Source organism: Anser brachyrhynchus, assembly GCF_964034855.1.
Source record: "Anser brachyrhynchus genome assembly, chromosome: 17".
NCBI lineage: Eukaryota > Metazoa > Chordata > Aves > Anseriformes > Anatidae > Anser > Anser brachyrhynchus.
In genome coordinates this window covers 2,099,663-2,119,644 of record NC_137710.1, presented here as the reverse complement: position 1 = coordinate 2,119,644, position 19,982 = coordinate 2,099,663, and the positions used below count along the sequence as shown (strand labels likewise).

Here is a 19,982-nt window from a genome sequence, read left to right as displayed (position 1 = left end):
AAGGCGCAACCTTAAAAGCGCTTTTTAAAGTAAAGAGTCAGACTTTTAACCTCATGCCGTATATCTCCGGTTTACGACTTTTGTGAAATCACGTATGAATGATTCCAACCTGAATTCCAACCCTACGGTGCACTTAATGCTTTCCAGACCTAGGAGAAAGCACTTCTAAAGCTCCCTCAGTAAAAGCCACGCTCTGTGAAGTCAATACAGTGAAATACATCTCAACATCGTCTGCTTTAATCTCAGTTAAATTTAACACGATTTTAAGAACATTTCAGACGTTGCCATATTTATTAGCGTGCAATTCCTTGTGTAATCACAGCACGTACAAGAAAGTTAGGGAAAAAAACGTTAAATACACTGCACAACTGCAATCATAATCACGCAACAAACTTAAAAACAACAATTTTGTTTGACTAAAAGTGCAATCATACAGCCTTCCTTGATTTCACTTGGACCCATCACAGATGTGAATCTAAACTGAAAGATTCTGACTGCGAGAGCAGTGCCGGGCAGCAAAGGACGGTCCCAAAGCACGCTCACCCCAAATCAAGCGCAGCTCTCCGCATTTTTATAGGGAGAGTTTTCTTCCGATACTGGGGGGGAAGAACATTTTCTGAAATCTCTATCCATTCTTGTATTTTTGAAGGAATGACACCGTAGCCTGGGGAATTGTTTTTTCTTTTCTTTCCCTGCATTTGCATAAACAGAAACTTGCCCACGATTCCTTAAGCAATCCCAACTGCCTGCAACAACCTCGGGAATATCCAGGGACGGCTTCGCACAAGAGGTTTCCTAACAATACCGTCTCCTTGCAGCTACCTCACCCCCGTCTTCAAATTCATTTTTGCAGTAATATAGATAGCCCCGTGCCGCTACACCCCAACGCACAACCTCAACGCATCTGCCCGGCTGCGTCTGAAGGAAGAATTAATTTCCAGCTGCCGAAGCAGCCCGATGCGCCAGGACGGAGCTCGGGCCCCGCTCACCGCCCGCTCCCCCCTCAGCGGGAGGCGAAAGGACCGGGGTCCCCCCCAACAAAGCGGTGAGACCCAGCCCTGCCCCGCAGCGAGCCGGGACCCCCGCTGCAACCCCCCCAAACCCCCCCCGGGGGAGCCGCGACCCTCCCCGGCAGCCGCGGCCGTCCCCGGGCCGCGGGGCTCCGCCGAGCGGGGCGGCGGGGAAGGGAAGGGAAGAGAAGAGAAGGGGCTGCCCGGGGGCCCCGCCGGCTGCCCCGCGAGGCCTCCTCGCAAGGCCGGGAGCCGCCGGGGGAAGGGGCGGCGGGGGCCGTACCGTAGATGGGCCGCAGGCGCCGGTCGTTGGGGTCCTGCACATGGCCCCGCGCCGCCATGATGAGAGCGCAGAACCGCAGTGCGCAGCCGCCGCGCCGGGCCGGGGGCGGGGGGAAGGGGCCGGGCCGGGCCCCGAGGGCTGCCCGCGCGCAGCGCCGCCACACGGCGGCTCCTCAGGGGGCTCCCGAGCCGCCGGGGGTGCCTCGGCCTTCCCTTCCCGTCCGTTCCCTTCCCTTCCCTTCCCTGCCGCCAGCACGCTTGGGCAGAGGCAGATGGCTCCCCCGGGACCGCCCTGGCGTGCCCCCTGCAGCCGCCCGCTCTCCGTTGCTTGTGGGTTTTTTTGCCCCGCTTTGGGTTTTTTTTTTTTTGTTTTTTTTTTCGGTCGCAAAATTGCCGTGCCCTTTGGTTTTGGGGCGTGTAGGTAGGGCTCGTGGAGGCTGCCCGGTGACCTGAGTGAAAATTCACCCGGACTGCGCCGAACCGCGAGCCTCTGTGGGAGCAGGGGGGGTCGGGCTGGATTTTATTTAGTTCGTTTTGTTTAGTTCGTGTGCCCTGGCTGGTCCCGCTGCGCTCGGCAGCGCTTTTTGCACGCTTGCTGCGCGCCTCGTGGCTTCAAGTTGCTCCCTGCCAGGCCGAGTGTTGGTGGGAGAAGCTGAGAACAAGCAGCACGTGTGTCCTTTGTGAGCAGCACTCGGCCACGCTGTGCACAGACCCTAGCATGCGTCTTGGCAAGGAGTCAGCAATTCCTAAGATAGCAGGCATACTTTTCCTTTAGTAGGAACCTATGGGAATAATTTAATACTGTATTGCAAGATGTGTCTAACTAGTGCCGGAAGAACAGGAGTGATAGATACCAACTGGACACCAAAAACCTGTAAAACATTGTGTAAGTGGAGTTGTAATTTGGCTTCATAACTTAAACTCTCTGTGGTATTTACAGCTGATTGGGTCTATTAGTCATTACTCATCTTCTATCTGCCTGCATCTTGAATGCGGCGAAGACAAAGTATGTGTTCTTTCACATAGGGAGAAAGGAGTGTAAAGACGGATGTCATCCTCTAGGTAATCTTTTTTCCCTTACCTATTACAAGTTTGACTGACAGCTGAGAACAAACACCGAATTAGATAAACCTCTGCATCTGTGCTCATTAGGTAGTATTTGTGGATGCAAAAATACATGGTTAGCTTTGCGTGAGCGCCCATTTCTTGATGGATGCAGTGACAATGTATACAAGTAGAACTACTGTCAGGAGTTATTGTTCTGTTCAATTTAATGTTCAATCCTTAGTTTCTTGCGAAACTCATTTTGTAATTTTTACTTGATGTAATTATCATTTCTCGAAAAAATTATGGTGACTATTTGCTTCTTTTTTGTTCTTCTGTAGTAACTGCCTGTAGATTGCAAAGCTCGCTTTTGCAGAGACCTTTTCCAGCACAGATCACCAGCTCCCTTTCTTCCTACTGTTACTCACAGAAACTCAGCACCATTCTTTTGGGAGCTCAGGCTCGTGTTTGCTTTAGGCTTTAGAAAAGGCAAGGTGAGGCATTACTCGGGGAGCAATGACTGATCCTGGCTGGGTTATTAATGTGATTAACTTGCATCTGCTTGTCAGTGCTGAAATTTGTGCCATCTGCAGCTGCGTGTCGCACCCTCCCAGCACGTCCCATGTCCCCGAACGCAGAGCCTGGGGGGCCGTGCTCTCCTGATGGCCTCTGCCAGGCTCCCTGAAGAGCCTGGCACAGATGTGGTATACCTGTGAGACAGTGCCAAAACTGATGCTTTTTGTTTTTCTCAAAATTTTAAGAACGCTGGCCTATCTTGAGGCCATAGTAAAGATGTTGGACTTTTTCCTTTGTAAATATGGGAGGTATTTTTTTTGAAACCAGAAACTCAGTTTCACAGAGGGGTCCAACTTTTCCACTGAGGAGAATGTGATGTGGGAGATTAGGATGCCCTAAGTGTTTACCAACATTCTTTCCTGCTAATTTTTAATGGAATTAATAGAGAAATTCACCATTTAGTCAAGAGACTGGTAATCAGAAGTCAAACATTGACAATCAAGTCATAGGAATGACACTCTGTGAGAAATTCATCCAGTCTGGGGAATTTTGGTAAGAGTCCGTGATGTGGACTTGCTTAGTTTAAAGCACTTTTCAGAAAACAGATGTTTTACTTGGGGAAGGAAAAACAAATAATACACAGAAATCTGCACAAGCCAGTTCCTTTATTTCAAGGGCTTATAATGCCTCGGTGACCTTTTGTTCTCAAGACAGTGCCTCATCAGATGAGGGCTGCAAGCAGGAGCAGGGAAGTTTGTCAGTGGTTGCACTTGTTTGGGGAAGTTGGATTCCTTTTAGATGATTACACAATTAGCAGCACTTGTTAGCAAGCATTTTTAAGTTAAAGCTGGGTTTGACCAGAGGTTGCTTCACTTCCCTATTGAAGGCAAGTCTTGCAGGGGATTAACTTGTGCTGGCGGGGTGGCTCCCACGGTGCTTTCCCCCAGGCACCCATCCACAAGATCCTTTCCTGGTCTCCCAAAACCTTGTGCCCGCAAAGTTCAGCTGTGTGCTTACCCTCCAGACATCGCACCTTGCGTGCTGTGTGGGAGAGGGATTTTCCTCGATAACTTCATGTGGAAAAAACACTTCTGGATGCCTTCTGACAAAATGCGGAACTTCAATGCCCAAACATGTGTGGTGTTCACGTGGTCTGCTCATCTCTTCCTTGTGCCTTGAGACAGAGGCATTGGTTTGCTTGAGGATATGCTTTGAAAACACTCTCTTGATGCATCTTAAATGCAGTTAGCTTCCCTTGTGAGGTACAGATTCCCTCCCAAACCCAGTACAGGAGGGAATAGAATAAAAAAGCGAGAAAATACATTGTTAAGGTTTATTGGCGCCTAAAAAGGCATCAAAGTGAAAAATCGGGGCTTCAAAGTAGTGAAGGTTATGAATTTTATAGCGTAGCCTTTTTCAAAATTGTCACTGCACCCTTTTAAGTGCTGTGCTGTATTTTGCTCCGTAGCCTGTTACACGGTCATGCTTGGTTACCTGCAATTTTCCTGAAGCTTAACATGAAGACCTGTCAAGGAGTTTGATTTCTTTTGCTCAGCGTTTGATCCTGGAATTCAGAATATGCTACGGTGCTGCGATTGATTAGGTGAGGTACCACCGGCCTTTTCACAGCCCTTTGGCCTATCGGGGACAGGTCCGGTTTTTATGCATTTTGCTCAAGAATGAGGCGCTCGGTTTGGAGAGGCGCCAGGAGAGGCCGCAGGAACGGCTCCGCCGCAGATATTAGATGTGAGAGGAGCCAGGGTTTAGGTTTAGGAAGGCAAAACCTCTGGAAGCAATGAACTCCTGCTGCACCGCCACTGAGGTGGCTGGGGAGCCGTGGTGGGGCTGGCTTTGGTACAAGAGCGAGCTGGTTTTGGAAGGGGCACGTGTGTAAACATGTATTTTGTTTATACATATGTTTATATGTTTATATATATTTATTTATTTATACACAGAGCCGGTTGCTCGAGGTGCGAGGCCCGCGGGCTCTGAGGTAAGGTGAGGTGAGGTGAGGTCCCCCCCCCCCCCCCCAATCCCCTCAGGCCGGGCCCGGCGGGGCGGGGCCAAACTTCAAATCCCCACGGGGGGGCGGAGCCCTCAGCCCGGTGACGTCTACACCAGCCAATCAGCACCGAGGGCCGTTCGAGTAGTGACCGGCACCCAACTAAACCAATCAGCTGGCGGCGGGGGCTTGCAGCCAGCCAATGGGAAGGCGGGAGGCGGGCGCGGCGGGGCCGGTCGGAAGCGCGGGGCCGGGCCCGGTAGCGGCGGCTGGCGGAGGAGCCGGGTGAGGGGCGGGGGGCGCCGGGCCCTGAGGGGCTGGGGGGGGGTCGGGGTCTCGCCCCCCGCTGAGGGCAAGGAGCCGTCGGGGGCCGCTGAGGCGCTTTGGGGAGCGGGGACGAAGCCCCCAGCACCCGGCGGGCTCGGGGCCGGCGGCTGTGGGGGGCACCGGGGGCTGCGGGGGGCAGCGGGGCCTGAGGGGAGCGGGCGGCGGTGGCGGCCCCGGGGCGCGGTGGGGGCCGCTGGGTTGTGTTGGGGCCGCTGACCGAGCCTCTCCTTCAGCTCTCGCCCCCAAAATGGCCACGGCTGCGGTGCCGGAGGGGGAAACCCGGCTGTGCGGCAACTGGTAAGAAACGGAACCGGGCGGCGGGGTGCCGGGAGGCAGCGGGCAGCCCAGGCTGGGAGAGGTGCCGGGCTTCGGGTTCTCTCTTCAGGCGTTAACGTGTCACAGAGCGGTTTGCCCAGCCGTTACTCGCCCTCCTGACGCACCTGGGCAGAAACCGAGGCGTTCGGATAAAAAGGGAGGCTTGGTTGGCAGTGAGGTGTTTGTGAAGTGCGCGGCCTGAAGTTTTTCTTAACAGTTGTGTGGCTCAGAAGCAAAGATGTAAAAAAAATAAATAAATCAGTAGGTGCATGTGAAGCGGCAGTTGTTTTGCTTTGATAAGTTATCTTTCCTTACAAGCTCCAGCATTGGTAATACATTTATTGATAACGGTACCATTTCAGAAGTTGCATCTTAAATGCCAGCAAATAAACATCACGTTTTTTTTTTCTGAAGAGGACATTGAAATCTGCACAGTTTCTTGCAGTGTCCATCTGGTTTGGTTGCCAGAAGTTATGTGCAGCTTAGGCACCGCTGCTGGACTTTGTTGCTTTGCCAGGCTGTTTGCTTCCTGGGGCCTGGCAGGGGAGAATAGTGATCAGATGCAGCGTTTTGTCCTCGTGGCAGGGAAAGGTACAAAGCAGTAGGCTGTAACAGTAAAGATCCAGCACAACAGAATCAGTTACTGAATTTTTTTTCAGTGTTGGACTTCTCGTTGCCGAGCTATGAGAAGCTATGCCTTTCTTTTCAGGAAGAAACTTTTATTTTCTCAGATAAATCTATTAACTCAAACGCGGTGGTAACTTCTATATGCTGTAAAATTTATCTTTCACGTACAGAAACTAGTCCGCCATGAATTTTCACGCGTAAGATAAGTTGTGACGTTTGCATGTTAAATACATTCATATCCTGGTTACGTAGGAACCTGGAAGTCTGGTTGGGCTCATCTTTCTTTTTAGTAGCTTGGTTCTATAAACTATGAAATCTTATAAAGAAAAAATTGTACGACAGCTTTTTGAATAAAAGCTTAAAGTTGTTGTCAGTGTGTTTTCTGAAACCTAACCTCTGTGATCCTTCTCACAGCAAAAAGGACATTCCCGTTCCTAATTTCACCATTCATGAAATCCACTGTAGCAGAAACCTCGAAGTGTGCCGCTACTGCAGTGACTCGATCCCCAAGTCTGAAATGAAGAACCACATCGAGTCGGAACACGTGCAGGTGACGAACGCAGTTCTCCCCTAAAGCTGCTGATTTCCGCGGCAGTTAATGTAATGAGATCTCTTTATTGCAGGTTACCTGCAAGTGTAGCATGAAGGTAGAAAAAAGCCTCTTGGAGGATCATGAGGTTGGTGCACTTTATAATTACGGACACTTGGAACTATACTCTGGTATTTCCAAGCAGTGGAAAGCAAAGACCTGGATTCCAACCGGCGATTTATGCATCACTTTTATTTAAGCATGCTTTCTAAATTCACGCGCTTTGAAAGAATGTGGTGGGAAACGGCTTAAGCCTTCCTATCAAAGTGGTATTTTTGTCCTTTTTAGTGATTAAGATGAAAAATGGCGTGATACTTCAGAAGTACAGGCTACAACTAACTCATTTTTTTCATTCCATTTACGTTAGGCATTTCTGTCTCTATTGCTGTCACTGTGTGAGTTTTGATACGTTGTTGTGTCCAAACAGACTTTTAAAAAACTTGCAAAATAAACTGAAATAGGACACAGCGGTATTTTCGAGTTACTGAATCCAGTTCTCTGCTGCCACAGTCAATCTTGGTATATATTTTGGTATTTCACCTTCCTGTGGGCTCATTTAAAGATAATTCTGGAAGTGTCCTGCAGGTCTGCTTATTGGTGAGGAAGAAATTACTTTCTTTGAAGATGCGTCCAGTCCAGAGGACTGGAAGTAGTTCATCCCGCAAGTGTGCGTGTAGTAAACGTGCTGTAAATCTGCTCCCCAGTATAACACAATAACACGTTTTGTTTTAGCTGTCCTCAGTGAAATGTGGCTAGTGCTGGTTGTCAATACCACGTCTAACTCTAGCTTCAAGAAGCACTGTGCGAATCTGCTGTTCAGGCATTACAGATTTAGGCAATATTCTGAATATTCAGAGTGCTTCAGCTGGCATCTTTATGAGTACACAGGTTATACAACGTGCTGTTCTTTTATTTCTCACGTAGTATCTTATTTCAGGCCGCTCTTCGGTGTAGCTTTGTATCTGGATAAAGAAACAATAGGCTGCTCAGCTCTCCGGCGAACTGAGAACCTCCCCCAGCTCTGCCTCAGTTTTCCACGTGTGAAGAATAATCTCTCTTTCTTTTTTTAGGCATCAGCGTGCCCTTTGCGTCCTGCAGTCTGCCAGCATTGTGACATCCAGCTAACTTTCAATAAGCTTCAGGATCATGAAAGTTACTGTGGAGCTAGGACTGAGATATGTAGTGGGTGCGGTCTTAACGTAATGGTAAAAGATCTGAAAGAGCACCCTCGAGTCTGTGGGAAGGAGGTGAAACAAGCAAGAGTAAGCAGAACAGTGCCTCGCTTTGAGGACGAGGATGCGGACGCGCATTTGCGCGCCCTTCGAGACATTAGAAACCAGCTAAGATCAGATAACTACCCCGGGCCTTTGTGGAGAATGCCCAGGGTGCTGGAAAGGCAGATCTATAGCAGCTGTGTAGGAGACAAAACAATTAAGGACATGAGGAGAAGAAATGTTTCAGCAGTACAAAGAAGTCAAAGTCAAGGTAAGGTGTAGATGGGAGTAACCGTTTGCTTCTAATTTGACAGCTGACCCAAGTAAAAAGTTTTGTAACTGATTCATGAGAAAATACTTAGTCATGGAAGCTGCGGAGGCAATGTGACGCTACTGTTTTGCTGTGGAACAGAACTGCAAATGTGTAAGCCTCCTGGACGGAGGAGTGCTGAGATACCTGGTGTGAAAGCCCAATGCGCTGCCTCTTCTATTGCTCAGAAAGTATCTAGCTTAAAAAATGAAATCGGAGTTGTTTGCTCACTGCAAATTCTGTCAATTTTTATTTAGCAGCTGCCTCTTCTTCACTTAAGTAGAAGGGTAGGTAAGATCTGTGTGCGGGTTCACACACCTAGTGCGCAGCGTCTCTGCGGTAACAGCCTGTCTGGACGTAGCTGAGACTGGTAGAAATGCCTCTGCTCGCTCCTAAGCCTCTAATCTCCTACCTCCACGTGCCGAGGGGCCTGTCACGTTTCAGACATGCCCCTTCCACGAGCTCTCTGCTGAATGCGCGCTCTGCTTTGTGTCGTGGGCCGCTCGGAGGGTTTAACACTGTAGAACACTAAATTACAGTCGGCTGTAGAGGGCTGCCTGGCTTGTAGAAATAACTTCTGGGCTTAGTTCATGAAGCTAAAGGCGTGGAGCGCTGTAGCTTGTCAACTCGTGTTGAATCCCAAGCTGTGCTCACAACTAGGATTTTTATGCACGTGTAAGCTTTGTGTAAAATTCTGGTGTAATCAGGACGAGTGAAATGCCAGTGATATTGGAAATATGGTGGTGTAGGGGAGGAGCGTAGCCTTTCTTTGGACACCATCAGCTCTGTCTTGGGTGCTGTTCTGAACACGGCTGTTTTCAGCGTAACTTTACTAGCAGGAAACATTTTGGGGATTTTTATTTTGTACGTGTATAATCCCCCCTGCTGTCAAATGCAGTATCAGGAGGAGTTAGTTTCCCCACCCGTATCTTGAAGAAAAGGCCTGGACCACAGCGTTACAACTGAGGGTAGGTTACAGAGCTTTCCCCAGTGACCTCATTTAGCTCCCATCATGCCTAGGCTCAGGCCTTACCTGAGCTCTTGATGTAAGAGGAACAGCTTTCTTTTGCCCCCCTTTATCTGCTTGTTACAAACAAAAATAGGATGGCTGTTTTCCTTCCTCCTCCCAGTTGATACAAGGAGTGTCCTACGCTTTGAAGCCTTGAGTGTCCACATGCGAAACGCTCTTGGTAGAACTAGTCTAACGTACTTAAGTGACCTGCTTGTTGCAGGCTTAACGTTCTCTAAAATTTATGATATTTATGTTTTGAAGAGCATGAACTGGAGCAGTGGGAGAGAAATAAAAACACTAACTCACTCTGTGGCGAGCGGAACGCCAATTTAGACTACATGCTGGCCCTTAGCCTACAAAATGAGAATCCTCACAACGATGCTGCTGCGGAAATCCACAGTGACTTCTGGGAACACTACTACACCAAAGAGTCTGTGCCACCTGCCTGCCCTGATGAAACAGACAACTCAAATATCTTTTCTTGTGACTCTTTATTGTCTCTTAGCACTTCAAACCACATAAAAAGTAAGTATAAATGCTGTTTGTTTTTTCCCTTAAAGTTTGAGGGAGGGGAGAGAGAGTTCTTGGGTTCAGTGTCAAAGATCGTCTATTGACGTCTTTAAAACATCCAAATGAGTCTTTGAGACTCCCTCTAAATCATTTTTAGATATCTAATGCATAGGAGATTAGATGCTCCATGAAGACCGTATTCTAGACTTTTTTTCTTCCTTAGATTTTCTCTTCTGCTTCCTCAAAAATAGTAATGCCTCTTTGAAAGAAACTAAAGACAGCAAGGGAAGAAGAAATAAAAGCTGTACTGGATCTTTGGTCTTGCTATGTTCACCCAGAAATTCTTTTCAAATCAGAACAGTTTGGAACAGTAAAGGGAAAGGGGGTGATGCTATTCCAGGGATGCAGAAGCGCCTTCAGTTCCAAATGAAGCGCTTGTGTACCCAACTCGATGTTGTTCTCGGGTGACTTTTAGAAACAGAAAGCGGTGAGAGATTTATAGCAATTTTAGGTGACAGGGAAGGGAGACCTGGGCGAGTCCTGAAGTGCTGATTTATTTTGAAAGGAAAAATGGTGCTGAAGGATTTACCCGAGGTGGTAATACGCTTTTGTACCAAACCATTTGACATATTTCTGACCCCAAAAGATTGTTCTGACTCTGGGCGATGCGAAACTTGCTCGTGAAATTCAGCAAGTGGGACTAGAGCAACGTTTTCCTTAGCGTTTGCTCTGGCTGCCGTCCTGTGGCACAACGGAGCTCAGGGATTCTGAAGTTGAGTTGATCCGACTACAGCTGACTTTTTTGTGGCAGAGGATATAACTGTCGTTACTTTGCAGGTGACGAGATCATGTTGCCGTGTGAGTTTTGTGAGGAGCTCTACCCTGCTGAAGATCTGATCCTTCATCAGGTGTAGTACTTCTCTTTGTGCTGTATCCAGGGACTTGCAGCTGAGCCTTTTGTCTGTTACTGTGACCGAACAAGGGCGCAGTGTTCGCTCGGTGATACTCTCAGAAGCCTAGCAATTTTATCTTCGCATAGCATGATTTTTAAAACCCGTATATGCTAAGCGTGGTAGCTAACTTTTCTGTTTTCATTGCCTAACAGACAGGTTGTAACCCAGCAAGTGCCTTTGCCTCGTTCAGTAAAAGAAGTTCCTCTCCAAACCCACGGAAATGTGACGGGCTGCAAGATCTTGGTTCCAAAAGCTGTAGGTCTGTTTATTCGCCCCAGCACCAAGCTGTCCAGGCAGAAGCAAACATCATCATTCCCTGTGAGTTTTGTGGCATCCAACTAGAAGAGGAGATCCTCTTCCATCATCAGGTAACAAACAGAACTCGATCCGTTCTGCTGCGTGTAGTCGTTCAAGAAGTATTCCAAGTGCTGTGCCTCTGGGGGTGGGACGTTTCAGGAATCAGTGCAACTGTGCCCTGTATCAGGTCTTCCCGAAGCCTCTTGGTTCCGTCTGATCTGTTGTGGTGTGCTGGGGCTCTTACTGAAAAAGGAACAATCACTTTGAAAGCTCATATGGAAACGGAAGGCCCTGAAATTGCACAGCATGTTTGGCTTGTGTGTAGAAGTTGGGCTGAAACCAGGACGTGTGAATCGAAGCTAAGGGGGGAGAGGCATGCAAGCCTACCCCTGGGGTAGGTAAGAGAGGAAGGAGACGACACAGACTGCAAGTCTGGGAAGTGGAGAAATGCCTTGGAGGGTAAGATGTAGAGAGTAAGGGTGAAAGCAGGAATGTGTCTGAAGCTGGGCCTGAGAGAAAAGCGGTGCCTTTATGAAGTGGTGGGTGCCGCCGATTGCTTTTCAGGGTATTCTGCTTCCTCTGTACGTTGCTGCCTGATGCTTCTACTACAGAAAGAATACCGGCTCTTGGTACTGCTGGAACTGCTGCTGCTTTTTAAGAATGATGGACAGGTGCCAAGTAGGCCGCTCGGTGCTTTAGTGCTCATTCAGAAGGCCCAGTAACAGGCCATATGGTCACCGGTCGGTTGGCAGCGAGGCCCCGCGTTGCGGGGTGGTTCTGTTCAGCAGGGCTGGCTGGTGCTGCCAGGTCCATTTTTCCTCAGGCCCGACGGTAGTGAGCAGCTTTTCCTACGCTGCATGACCCCCACACCTCTCCCACAACAAGCCAGCGTGTGCCTCTTCCTAAAGCCAACCCCCTGACAGCCTTAGTGCTTTTGGAGGGTGATGCGTTGCAATGTTTTTACAAGAATAAATTTGAATGAGCCGTCATTTAAATCCCTGTGGTTTGCTCCAGGATCAATGTGACTTGCGCCCAGCCACAGCCAGCCCAGCAGACAGCTTTCCGTCGCAGCAGTCGGCCTCTCCTCAAGACAACAGAGAGAGAAGGGAATCGCCAGAGCTGGTTCGGAGGCGAATCAGGCATCAAGGTGTGGGTGACACACAGATCTTTATGCATGTTGCTTTCCTTTATACTTGCAGGAGCGCTGTTTGTGTTCCAAGCTGAGTAGACGTTATCTTTTTCTGTCTCCAAAGCGTTAAAGTCTTCAATCACCTCCCATTGTTCTAGTTTTATGCAGGAAGGATTAAATCTCTGAAATTCAGTATCCTCGCAGCTCTTGAGCCTTAAGCTGCTGGACTGGAAGTTGGGCCTCATTTTGCTGTCTGGATGAATGTTGCATTTCCTGTTCCTAAAGCGCTCTCTTGCTGTCCTCTCAGGAGATGTTTCTCCTCGGTGCATAGAAGGCTTCAGGCAGCAGAGGCTCAGTTACCCTGCGCGAGGGACCAGGTCGCTGAGTAACGCGGCAAACGCCAGGAACGCGCCACCGACCTCGTCGGGAACGGCGAGAGCCAGCGAGGCTCTGAACGCGAGGGGGAAGCCGAGGAAGGTGGCCGGGAACGAGGGGAGGCAGAAGAGCAGAGGTGCAGGCGAACCTGGCGGGACAGCGCCACGCGTGAGGCCGAGCCCGAATTTCCGTTCGGAAGCCTTCACGTCCGGCTTCTCCGGTACTTCTCCAACCCGCCCCAGGTAACGCCTTTGTTTGCTGAGGTGCTGAAAACTGCTTCAAGCAGCTGCCATAAATATAAAAAATTTTGTGATGCCTTCATGGATGCCTACTTTCTTTGCTGCTTAATCCAGCTTGTTTTATAAGTAGCCTGAGTGGTTTTTCTTATGTTTTTGTTAGTTTTTTCTTGCAGCGCATGTGTATCACTGAGGTGCTTAAAGGCAATTGAATAGAGGGCTTGGGTCTTCTGCTACAGAAATAACTGTTAAGATACAGGAGGATTAAGGGCTTCTCCTTAGAGCTTCTAGATGCCCTGGTGGGGAGAGACTGTGCTTATATAGCAGTGAGAGCACAAGTCAGTAAGCTTGCTTCGTCTGAAAGTGTCCCTGTTCTTCGTCTGCAGCATCAGAAATGAAGGAGGGAGGAGCCTGGGGCTGTCCGATGTGCCGGGCGGCTTGAGGAGCAGGAATGTGAAGGTAAGGCGGCCAGGGCGAGTGGTGCTCTGCTCTGTGCTCTCGAGGCTTCTGTTTCAGAGTACCTCAGCAGCCAGCTCTTCAGTCTTTCAGTGTACGGATGTGTTAACGTGCTGGTGATTTGCTTGCGGCATGCTTGGCTCATCCCGTTGGGTGGGACTGGTTAGGAAGAGAGGATGTTTCCTGGTGGTTATGCCCCAGGTTGGTGCCGAGGGGAGCCATCCACCTGCCTCCTGCTGTGGGGATTGTGCCAGGCTGAGGAGCTACTCGCAGTCCTTTCTGCTGCAGTGAGGGTTTTACCCATTGCTTTTTATCCAGTACTCTTTGAAAATAGCATGTTTTTTTTTCACCTCTCCTTTAGGCAAAGCCCCAAAGCCCTGAGTTTGGTTATCTGGAGGACAAGTGATCTACCGCGTATGAAAACCATGCCTAGCACTCTACGCACTCTTACTATGCACTATAGTACTTATTTATCTGAGCGCAAGTAATTGCTACGTTGCCATGTCATTGAAGACTTTATATGAATTTAAATTTTTATGGGCAGTGATCATTTTATATGTATTTTTAATTTGTGAGAGTATACTACAGGTTTTTACTTCTGTGATCTACACTAAGCAACATCCCAAGCTGCGTGTTTGCTGACGGGCTTCTGCCTAGGGAACCCCATCATCCGTGTTTCCATAGGGCTTTTTGCAACACCTTCTGAAGGAGAATTTCTTCGCCCTTTCTGTAAGCATGTTTCCTGCCGCTCGCGTGCTCGTTATTCCGCAGACAGCAGCGCTGTATGAAGACAACCACAGCGAGCTCCCAGCCAGGATGCGGTAGGGGACGAGGGGGGCTTAGGGCTGAGAGCCCCTTGTCCGAAAGGCGCAGGGGATGGCGCACAGCAGCTTCCTGCTGGGGCCTTGTGCTGTGGTGGGGGCTGTGTGGGGTCCCAGTTCGTTAGCGAAGGGCCTAGGACGTGGCTGGGGGAACCCCGAGTTCTGTGGCGGCTGAGCTCTGATCCCGGGCTGGCGCGGTGAAGTGCTTTTTAATGCTGTATTAGTCAGTGCTTTTTAAACTCCTTGTAATAAATTTTATCTAATGATATCCTGAAATGTTGTGCGGTAAAATCTGTTGCATGAAGTGCTGTTACACAGCAGAAGGGTGCGCAAATGCTCTGTGAGGGTAAGTTTTATCACCGCAGCCTTAATGATAGCCTATTCAGAATCATGGTGCGCAGGCTTCGTTAATTTGTGTTCCATTATTACCTGCACTAGGTCTTTGTTAATGTGCTTTCTGAGAGCTGTTAGCAGCCCCTGTGCTTTGGCACAGTGTAAGGGAAGGAGTAGTGCACAGGCTGGAGCAGGCAGGGCTTAGATAATGACTGTGGGCATCAGCCTCAGACTATTAATTGGGTACAGCAGATGGGTATTAGCAGGGCTAATTAGCCAGTCACTCTTGTAGGGCAAGGCTGGCATTAAGAGGCCTCGCTGCGTGCTGAGGGCCAGGGCTCTGCTGCCAGCGGTGTCACACAAGCTGCAGCATGGAACAAGGCTAACGATGGCTGAAGTGAGCCTGGTTCTGCAATAAAGACATCTTACGGATGCTTCCACCAAAACGTAAGTGTTTATTTATACAAGAAAGGCAGAATAAAGGTATTAAAAAACAGGTGGTAACCAACCTTGAAATGGCGTTTCTGGGGAAAACTGGCAAGATAAAGGAACCTACGCTGGCTCTGCTATTTTACGAGAAGGTAGCAGGATGGCTTGGTTAGTATGAAAAACTACTGAGCTGATGCCATGGCTTAGTTTGCATTATTTCTCACGCCTAAGAAATAGTGCACTTTCTCCATTAAGAGAAGTATTAGCAATCATTTTACTTGCTTTTCCTTTTGTACAAAATATTTACAGTTCTCTTGCAAGTAAATATAAATTACAGTCTATTAACCCATAAAAGCAGGATCTGCAACTTCAGTTCTAGTAGTTCTAATCTTCTGCATCGATACAGCTTTGTCATTGGAGGATTTTTTTAATTATTATTTCCAGCCCCAAATAAGGACACAATACATCTAAAGGGATGTTAAGAATCTCCTTTATGCAGTGTACACTGTATGGCCAAGAGCACTTAACAGGTTAATGCTGTGTACGGTACCGAGATGGACACACGCCAAGCTAGAACTAATACCCAGCTTCAGAGTTTTTCCATTGTTGAGTATAATTTTACATTCTGAATGAGTATATATAAAAAGTCACAAACCATCTTTGTTTTGACAAACAAGCCTATTACAGACACTGTCAAGTTCATTTAAAGCACAAGTAATGATGATTAGAAAAGCTTTTAATTGAAAGGCCATTTGTGCTGCAGTCCAAACCACTGCAGCATGTCCTTCCTCGTAACTTAAAAAAACAAAACAAAACCAATCAAACACTACAACTTATCCTCTTACCAGGATCATAGTATTCTTCAGGACAAAAAAAAAGTCAATGAAGGTTATTTATTAGTGTGACAATTTTCCTGTACAAGGAGCTTAATTTACACAGCAAGGTGTAAACAGCATTGACTAAGTTTGTTATTTGTAATCATAAATAATTAATTGTAATAAATACGTATCAAGTAATTTTACAGCACACTTTCCAGGGCCAAGATGCAGATATGGTTCTCTCAAACGCGCCCTCTGGAAGGAGAAGCCAGACGTAAGCAGCAGTTACCTTACAGCTGTAATCGTCGCCTTGGAACCATTGGCATACCGAGTTCTCAAACCCCTGCGCGTGAGGTATTTGACTGCACTGCAAGTCCCCCCAAAGGCTTAAGGGCTTGAAAAGAGAGAGTTAATTGAAAACCGACACAACAATTGCAATTCCATCACCAGAAAGAAACCCCAACCACCTCATTGTCAGCAGCACCAGTTCTGCCACGAAATGCAGTTGATGCTCTTCACTTTTCCTTGCAGCACCTGTTTGAGAATGCGCATCCGAGATGGGAATAAAGTGGCCCCAAGCCCTTCCTTCTGCTCAGTTTTCCCCTTTGTCATTGTGAACGTTACCTGTGTTTGCACTTACTCTGAATGATTTCTCAGCTACATATATGCTTCTACCAGGAAATGGACAAGATTCAAGAGTAAATATTCTTCCTACATGTATCTGTTCCTGTGAAAGGAAGGGACATACGCAATAGAAGGGTAACAGCTTTCCTAACCACAGGATTTGGAGACTCTGTATGCCAACACCTATCTCTACAACTGTTGCACACACTTTTCTTGTTCTTCTGTGAGTGAATGGAAAATATACACACTTGTTTAGGCTTTTCTCTTTCGTACTCACATTTTATCTTCCAAGTACCACACACTCATAATTCCCAATATTCACAATAATATACAATAAATACAGGTTTTTCAGTTCCCATGACCACTGACAAGCCAAATTAGTGTATGCTGTCTTCTAACGAGACATAAAATACCAACCTTAAAGTACAGTTACACGCACACCATCATAAACCTCTCGTGTGGCTGATGTGCACCAAACACATCAGACGAAAAATAAATAACTCGTGGCTCAGTACTGGCACTTAACTTACATATAGTACCGAGCCGAGGAGCACAGCAGTAGCTTCAGTATGTTTTCAGTTCTTTAGCACGCAGGCCATTCTCACTCGTGTCTGGCTCTACAAGATTAACAAAGCAACGCCTTACATTTAAATGCACCCACTACCATGAGACGTGTCTACAGGAGCGAAGGAAGACGCACACGTCGATGTGCTCTTTTGAAACCACCGCAGAACATACTTTGAAACAAGAAAGTTAAACTTGGAGAACTGCTCTCTCCCCACAGACTTGCATTATCTTTCCATACAGAATAGAAGCTTTATCTTCAAACAAGTAACCTTGTGCCTTCCCCCTCACCTCACTCTCCTTTTAGGTGTCACTTTTCTAGGATAATTTACTCTTAGATCAAAGATCAATCATTTTTGAGTACAAATACGAGTTACAGGTGTTTTACTCAGCACTTGTCAGGCCACCCCTGCACCACTGTGTCCAGCTCTGGTCCTCACAATCCACAAAGGTGAGAACAGAATGGAGTGGGTCCACAGGAGGGCCACAACGATCAAAGCGCTGGAGAACCTGCCCTGTGAGGAAAGCCTGAAAGTATTAAGTCTGTTCACCCTGGAGAAGACTCTGATGGGACCTCAGTACCGTATTCCAGTACTTAAAGGGTGGCCACAGAGAACGGGAGGCTCTCTCCTCTCAGGGAGCCACATGGAAAAGAGACAGGGCAACAGGTACAAGCTGCACTGGGAAAGGTTTCACCTTGGTATAAAAAAAGAAGGATTTTAGAGTGAGAACAATCAATCCCTGGAACAGCCTCCCCAGGGACGGTGGTAGAATCCCCATCACTGGAGGTTTTCAAGATGCGACTGGACTGGGCGTTGGATGACCTCATCCAGGCTCCCTTTGCCCAGGAACGGTTGGACCTGGAGATCTTTCCAGGTCCCTTCCAACCTGGGCAGCCCTGGGATCCTACAGCTGTGATTATTCTGAAAGCTCGTTTGGAAACAGGGTGAAGTCACAGATCATAAGCTTGAACTGTGCTATCTTACACTATACAGAGAGAAGCCGTTTTGTTTCTGCTAATATTTTAATTACAATAAATTATTTTAGTGCTAAGCCAAGCAGACATTTAAGAACACCTAGGGCAAGAACCCCACTGAATTATGGCCCTTTTCACTGTTCTCTCGGTTATAAACTTTCCTAATCAAAAGTGTCCGGCTGAAAGCCCACGTTAATTGTGGCAGCTACCCGTGTGCTTGCTTATAATTAAAAAGTTACAAGAAAATGGTGGAAACATAAACATGCAGCTTGGCAGCCTTTCGTGCTCTAAAACTCAAGCAAGTGCTGGAAGCCCTGCACGTTCTCTGACTGCAGAAAGAAAAGGTACTGTGCTCAGCTCCGCAGGCACCCAGCGGTGATTCCCTCCCCACGTCTGGTTCCTTCCCCTTTGTACTCAGAAATGTTTCGAGGGAGAGCGATCCATGAGCCTTTACCCCTGAGTTCTCCCAAACTCAGAACATCCTCACTTTTGTTGTGTTGGCATGGGTAATACCATCCTAAATTACAAAATTAGAAATGTACATGTTTAAAGGTTTTTCAAAATTAAATTATACACAAACTGGTCTTTACTAAACTATCCTACAAATATTCCACAAACAAGGCAGCAAAATAACCAGTCCACCACAAAATCTACAAATACAAAATGTAAGTCTTCCAGTAATTATCGTAACGGGAACAAAAGTTCAGAAAATAAATTAACCTCCAGCTTGTCACACAGTGTTACAGGAGGTATTTTTTAAGTGAATTGAAGGGTTCCGACATTAGCAGTTATGAAACAATCCAGTCACCTCTAGGCGTTCCCTTCTTCTCTCAGCCGCTGAGTGGGTCCTCCCGGTAGTGGATGGCGTATCGGAGCTTCTCCAGCATTATGTCCAGCGAGGAGTACTGAGGGAGCTTGATCATAAACATGCACGTTTCGACACGGATGTACCGCGAGTCTGGGGAACCTGCAGGGGAAGGAGCACCAGCTGGTTGAATACATCCTCTGCTTCTCACCTTATTCTGCAAAAGCATCCTTCCCCACCCCAATGCTTGTTAGGAACAAATATCAAAAGAATAAAGTTCTCTGTAATTCTCCGAACCCTAAATCGTGCTGTCCCTTTTGCCCAGTTCTAAGGCCAATTTCCGTTAGTTCCATCGTTTTAAAAAGCATGCAAGACAAATACAGAAAATCTTACCGTCTCCAGAAGGCAATGTGTTAAGTAGTTAAAATTAAATATTTTTACAGAATTACATGGTTTAAAAACAGGTTTTCTTTTCTTATTTGCAGCCATAACTACCTGCCTCTTGTTTCATTTTTTTTCTTGTACGTTAAATCCATGTTTAAATTAAAAAGGGGGAACTGAAGACTAGGACCATCATGTGAGCAGAGCTGATTTTCTGTGCCTTCAAAGACAGCAAACACACCTGCAGCTCCATCGGGGGGTGCAATTTTCATGGGGTAAGGAGGGACGTGGGCAGTGTCGGGACCTCCATCCTTGCAAGGACACGTGAAGGGGATTCGTTCCTGGTTACAGGCAAACTTTATGAACTTGCAGAGCTCCTCCTGGGTGAACATCTCCAACGCACTCCAGAAAAACTCGATGTGCTGATCAGTTTCCATCAGTCCCACCTGGTACATGGTGTGCGCCTAACAGAGAGAAGAGCAAAATGTCCACCGCTGCTTTCTCCTCCCTTGGTAGATCTTCCTCACTTAGACTAAGAGGATAAAAGGCGATGGTAACTGCACCTCCCTCCCCAAAGTCTTCTGCCTTTTCAAAATCATGAAGAAATCCAACCACGGTAGACCATTAATATACACAGTTCTGTATTTTTTCAGCCCATCAGCTTTTGTTACAGGCTCATCCTAGTCTGTCTCCCCTGTAGTGCTGGTGGAATACATTGCTTTTTTGTTTAATATGCAGGGCTGGTGCAGTTCATCATTGCTGCTGCTTAAGGAAAATAAAACAAGACTAATACTCTTTGTTGAGAATATTCTACGCATAAAAAACTTTTTTAATGGCATATTTCTTATGGTATTGAAATAAAAGTATTTAGAACCAGAAATTGTCTGTTGAACATTAATTTTAGATTTTCAGAGGTTAATTGCCATTTGAAATAGGGGCAGCAGCTCGTTCAGCCCTTAAGTTCAATGACAAACATTGAGTAAAGCTCAATAAAACAGAGATGGAATTAAAATTTGATATATAAGGA

At 47.3% G+C, this 19,982-nt stretch overlaps 3 protein-coding genes across 5 annotated transcripts in view; 1 reads left to right on the top strand and 2 right to left on the bottom strand.

The window, feature by feature from the left end:
- Nucleotides 1-1,448, bottom strand: part of NAA25 (N-alpha-acetyltransferase 25, NatB auxiliary subunit) — a 30,236-nt gene extending 28,788 nt beyond the window's left edge. Inside the window, exon 1 of the mRNA XM_080559376.1 lies at nucleotides 1,294-1,448. Within this exon, the coding sequence (XP_080415502.1) occupies nucleotides 1,294-1,351 (58 nt within the window). The 5' untranslated portion in view covers nucleotides 1,352-1,448. The remainder of the gene's footprint in view (nucleotides 1-1,293) is intronic.
- A 3,592-nt stretch (nucleotides 1,449-5,040) lies between these two features.
- On the top strand, nucleotides 5,041-14,301 carry TRAFD1 (TRAF-type zinc finger domain containing 1). The gene is made up of 12 exons (XM_080559393.1): nucleotides 5,041-5,139; nucleotides 5,415-5,478; nucleotides 6,538-6,673; nucleotides 6,747-6,800; nucleotides 7,783-8,197; nucleotides 9,510-9,773; nucleotides 10,596-10,666; nucleotides 10,864-11,079; nucleotides 12,023-12,155; nucleotides 12,445-12,754; nucleotides 13,135-13,207; nucleotides 13,566-14,301. The coding sequence occupies exons 2-12, from the start codon at nucleotides 5,429-5,431 to the stop codon at nucleotides 13,608-13,610; spliced, it is 1,767 nt and encodes a 588-aa protein (XP_080415519.1). The 5' UTR covers nucleotides 5,041-5,139; nucleotides 5,415-5,428; the 3' UTR covers nucleotides 13,611-14,301.
- A 492-nt stretch (nucleotides 14,302-14,793) lies between these two features.
- Nucleotides 14,794-19,982, bottom strand: part of HECTD4 (HECT domain E3 ubiquitin protein ligase 4) — a 73,423-nt gene continuing 68,234 nt past the window's right edge. For all 3 annotated transcript variants that reach the window (XM_080559358.1, XM_080559357.1, XM_080559359.1), the window contains exons 75-76: nucleotides 19,197-19,419; nucleotides 14,794-18,736 (exon numbers count right to left, since the gene is read on the bottom strand). In XM_080559358.1, coding sequence (XP_080415484.1) covers nucleotides 18,600-18,736; nucleotides 19,197-19,419 — 360 coding nt within the window. In that variant the 3' untranslated portion in view covers nucleotides 14,794-18,599. The remainder of the gene's footprint in view (nucleotides 18,737-19,196; nucleotides 19,420-19,982) is intronic.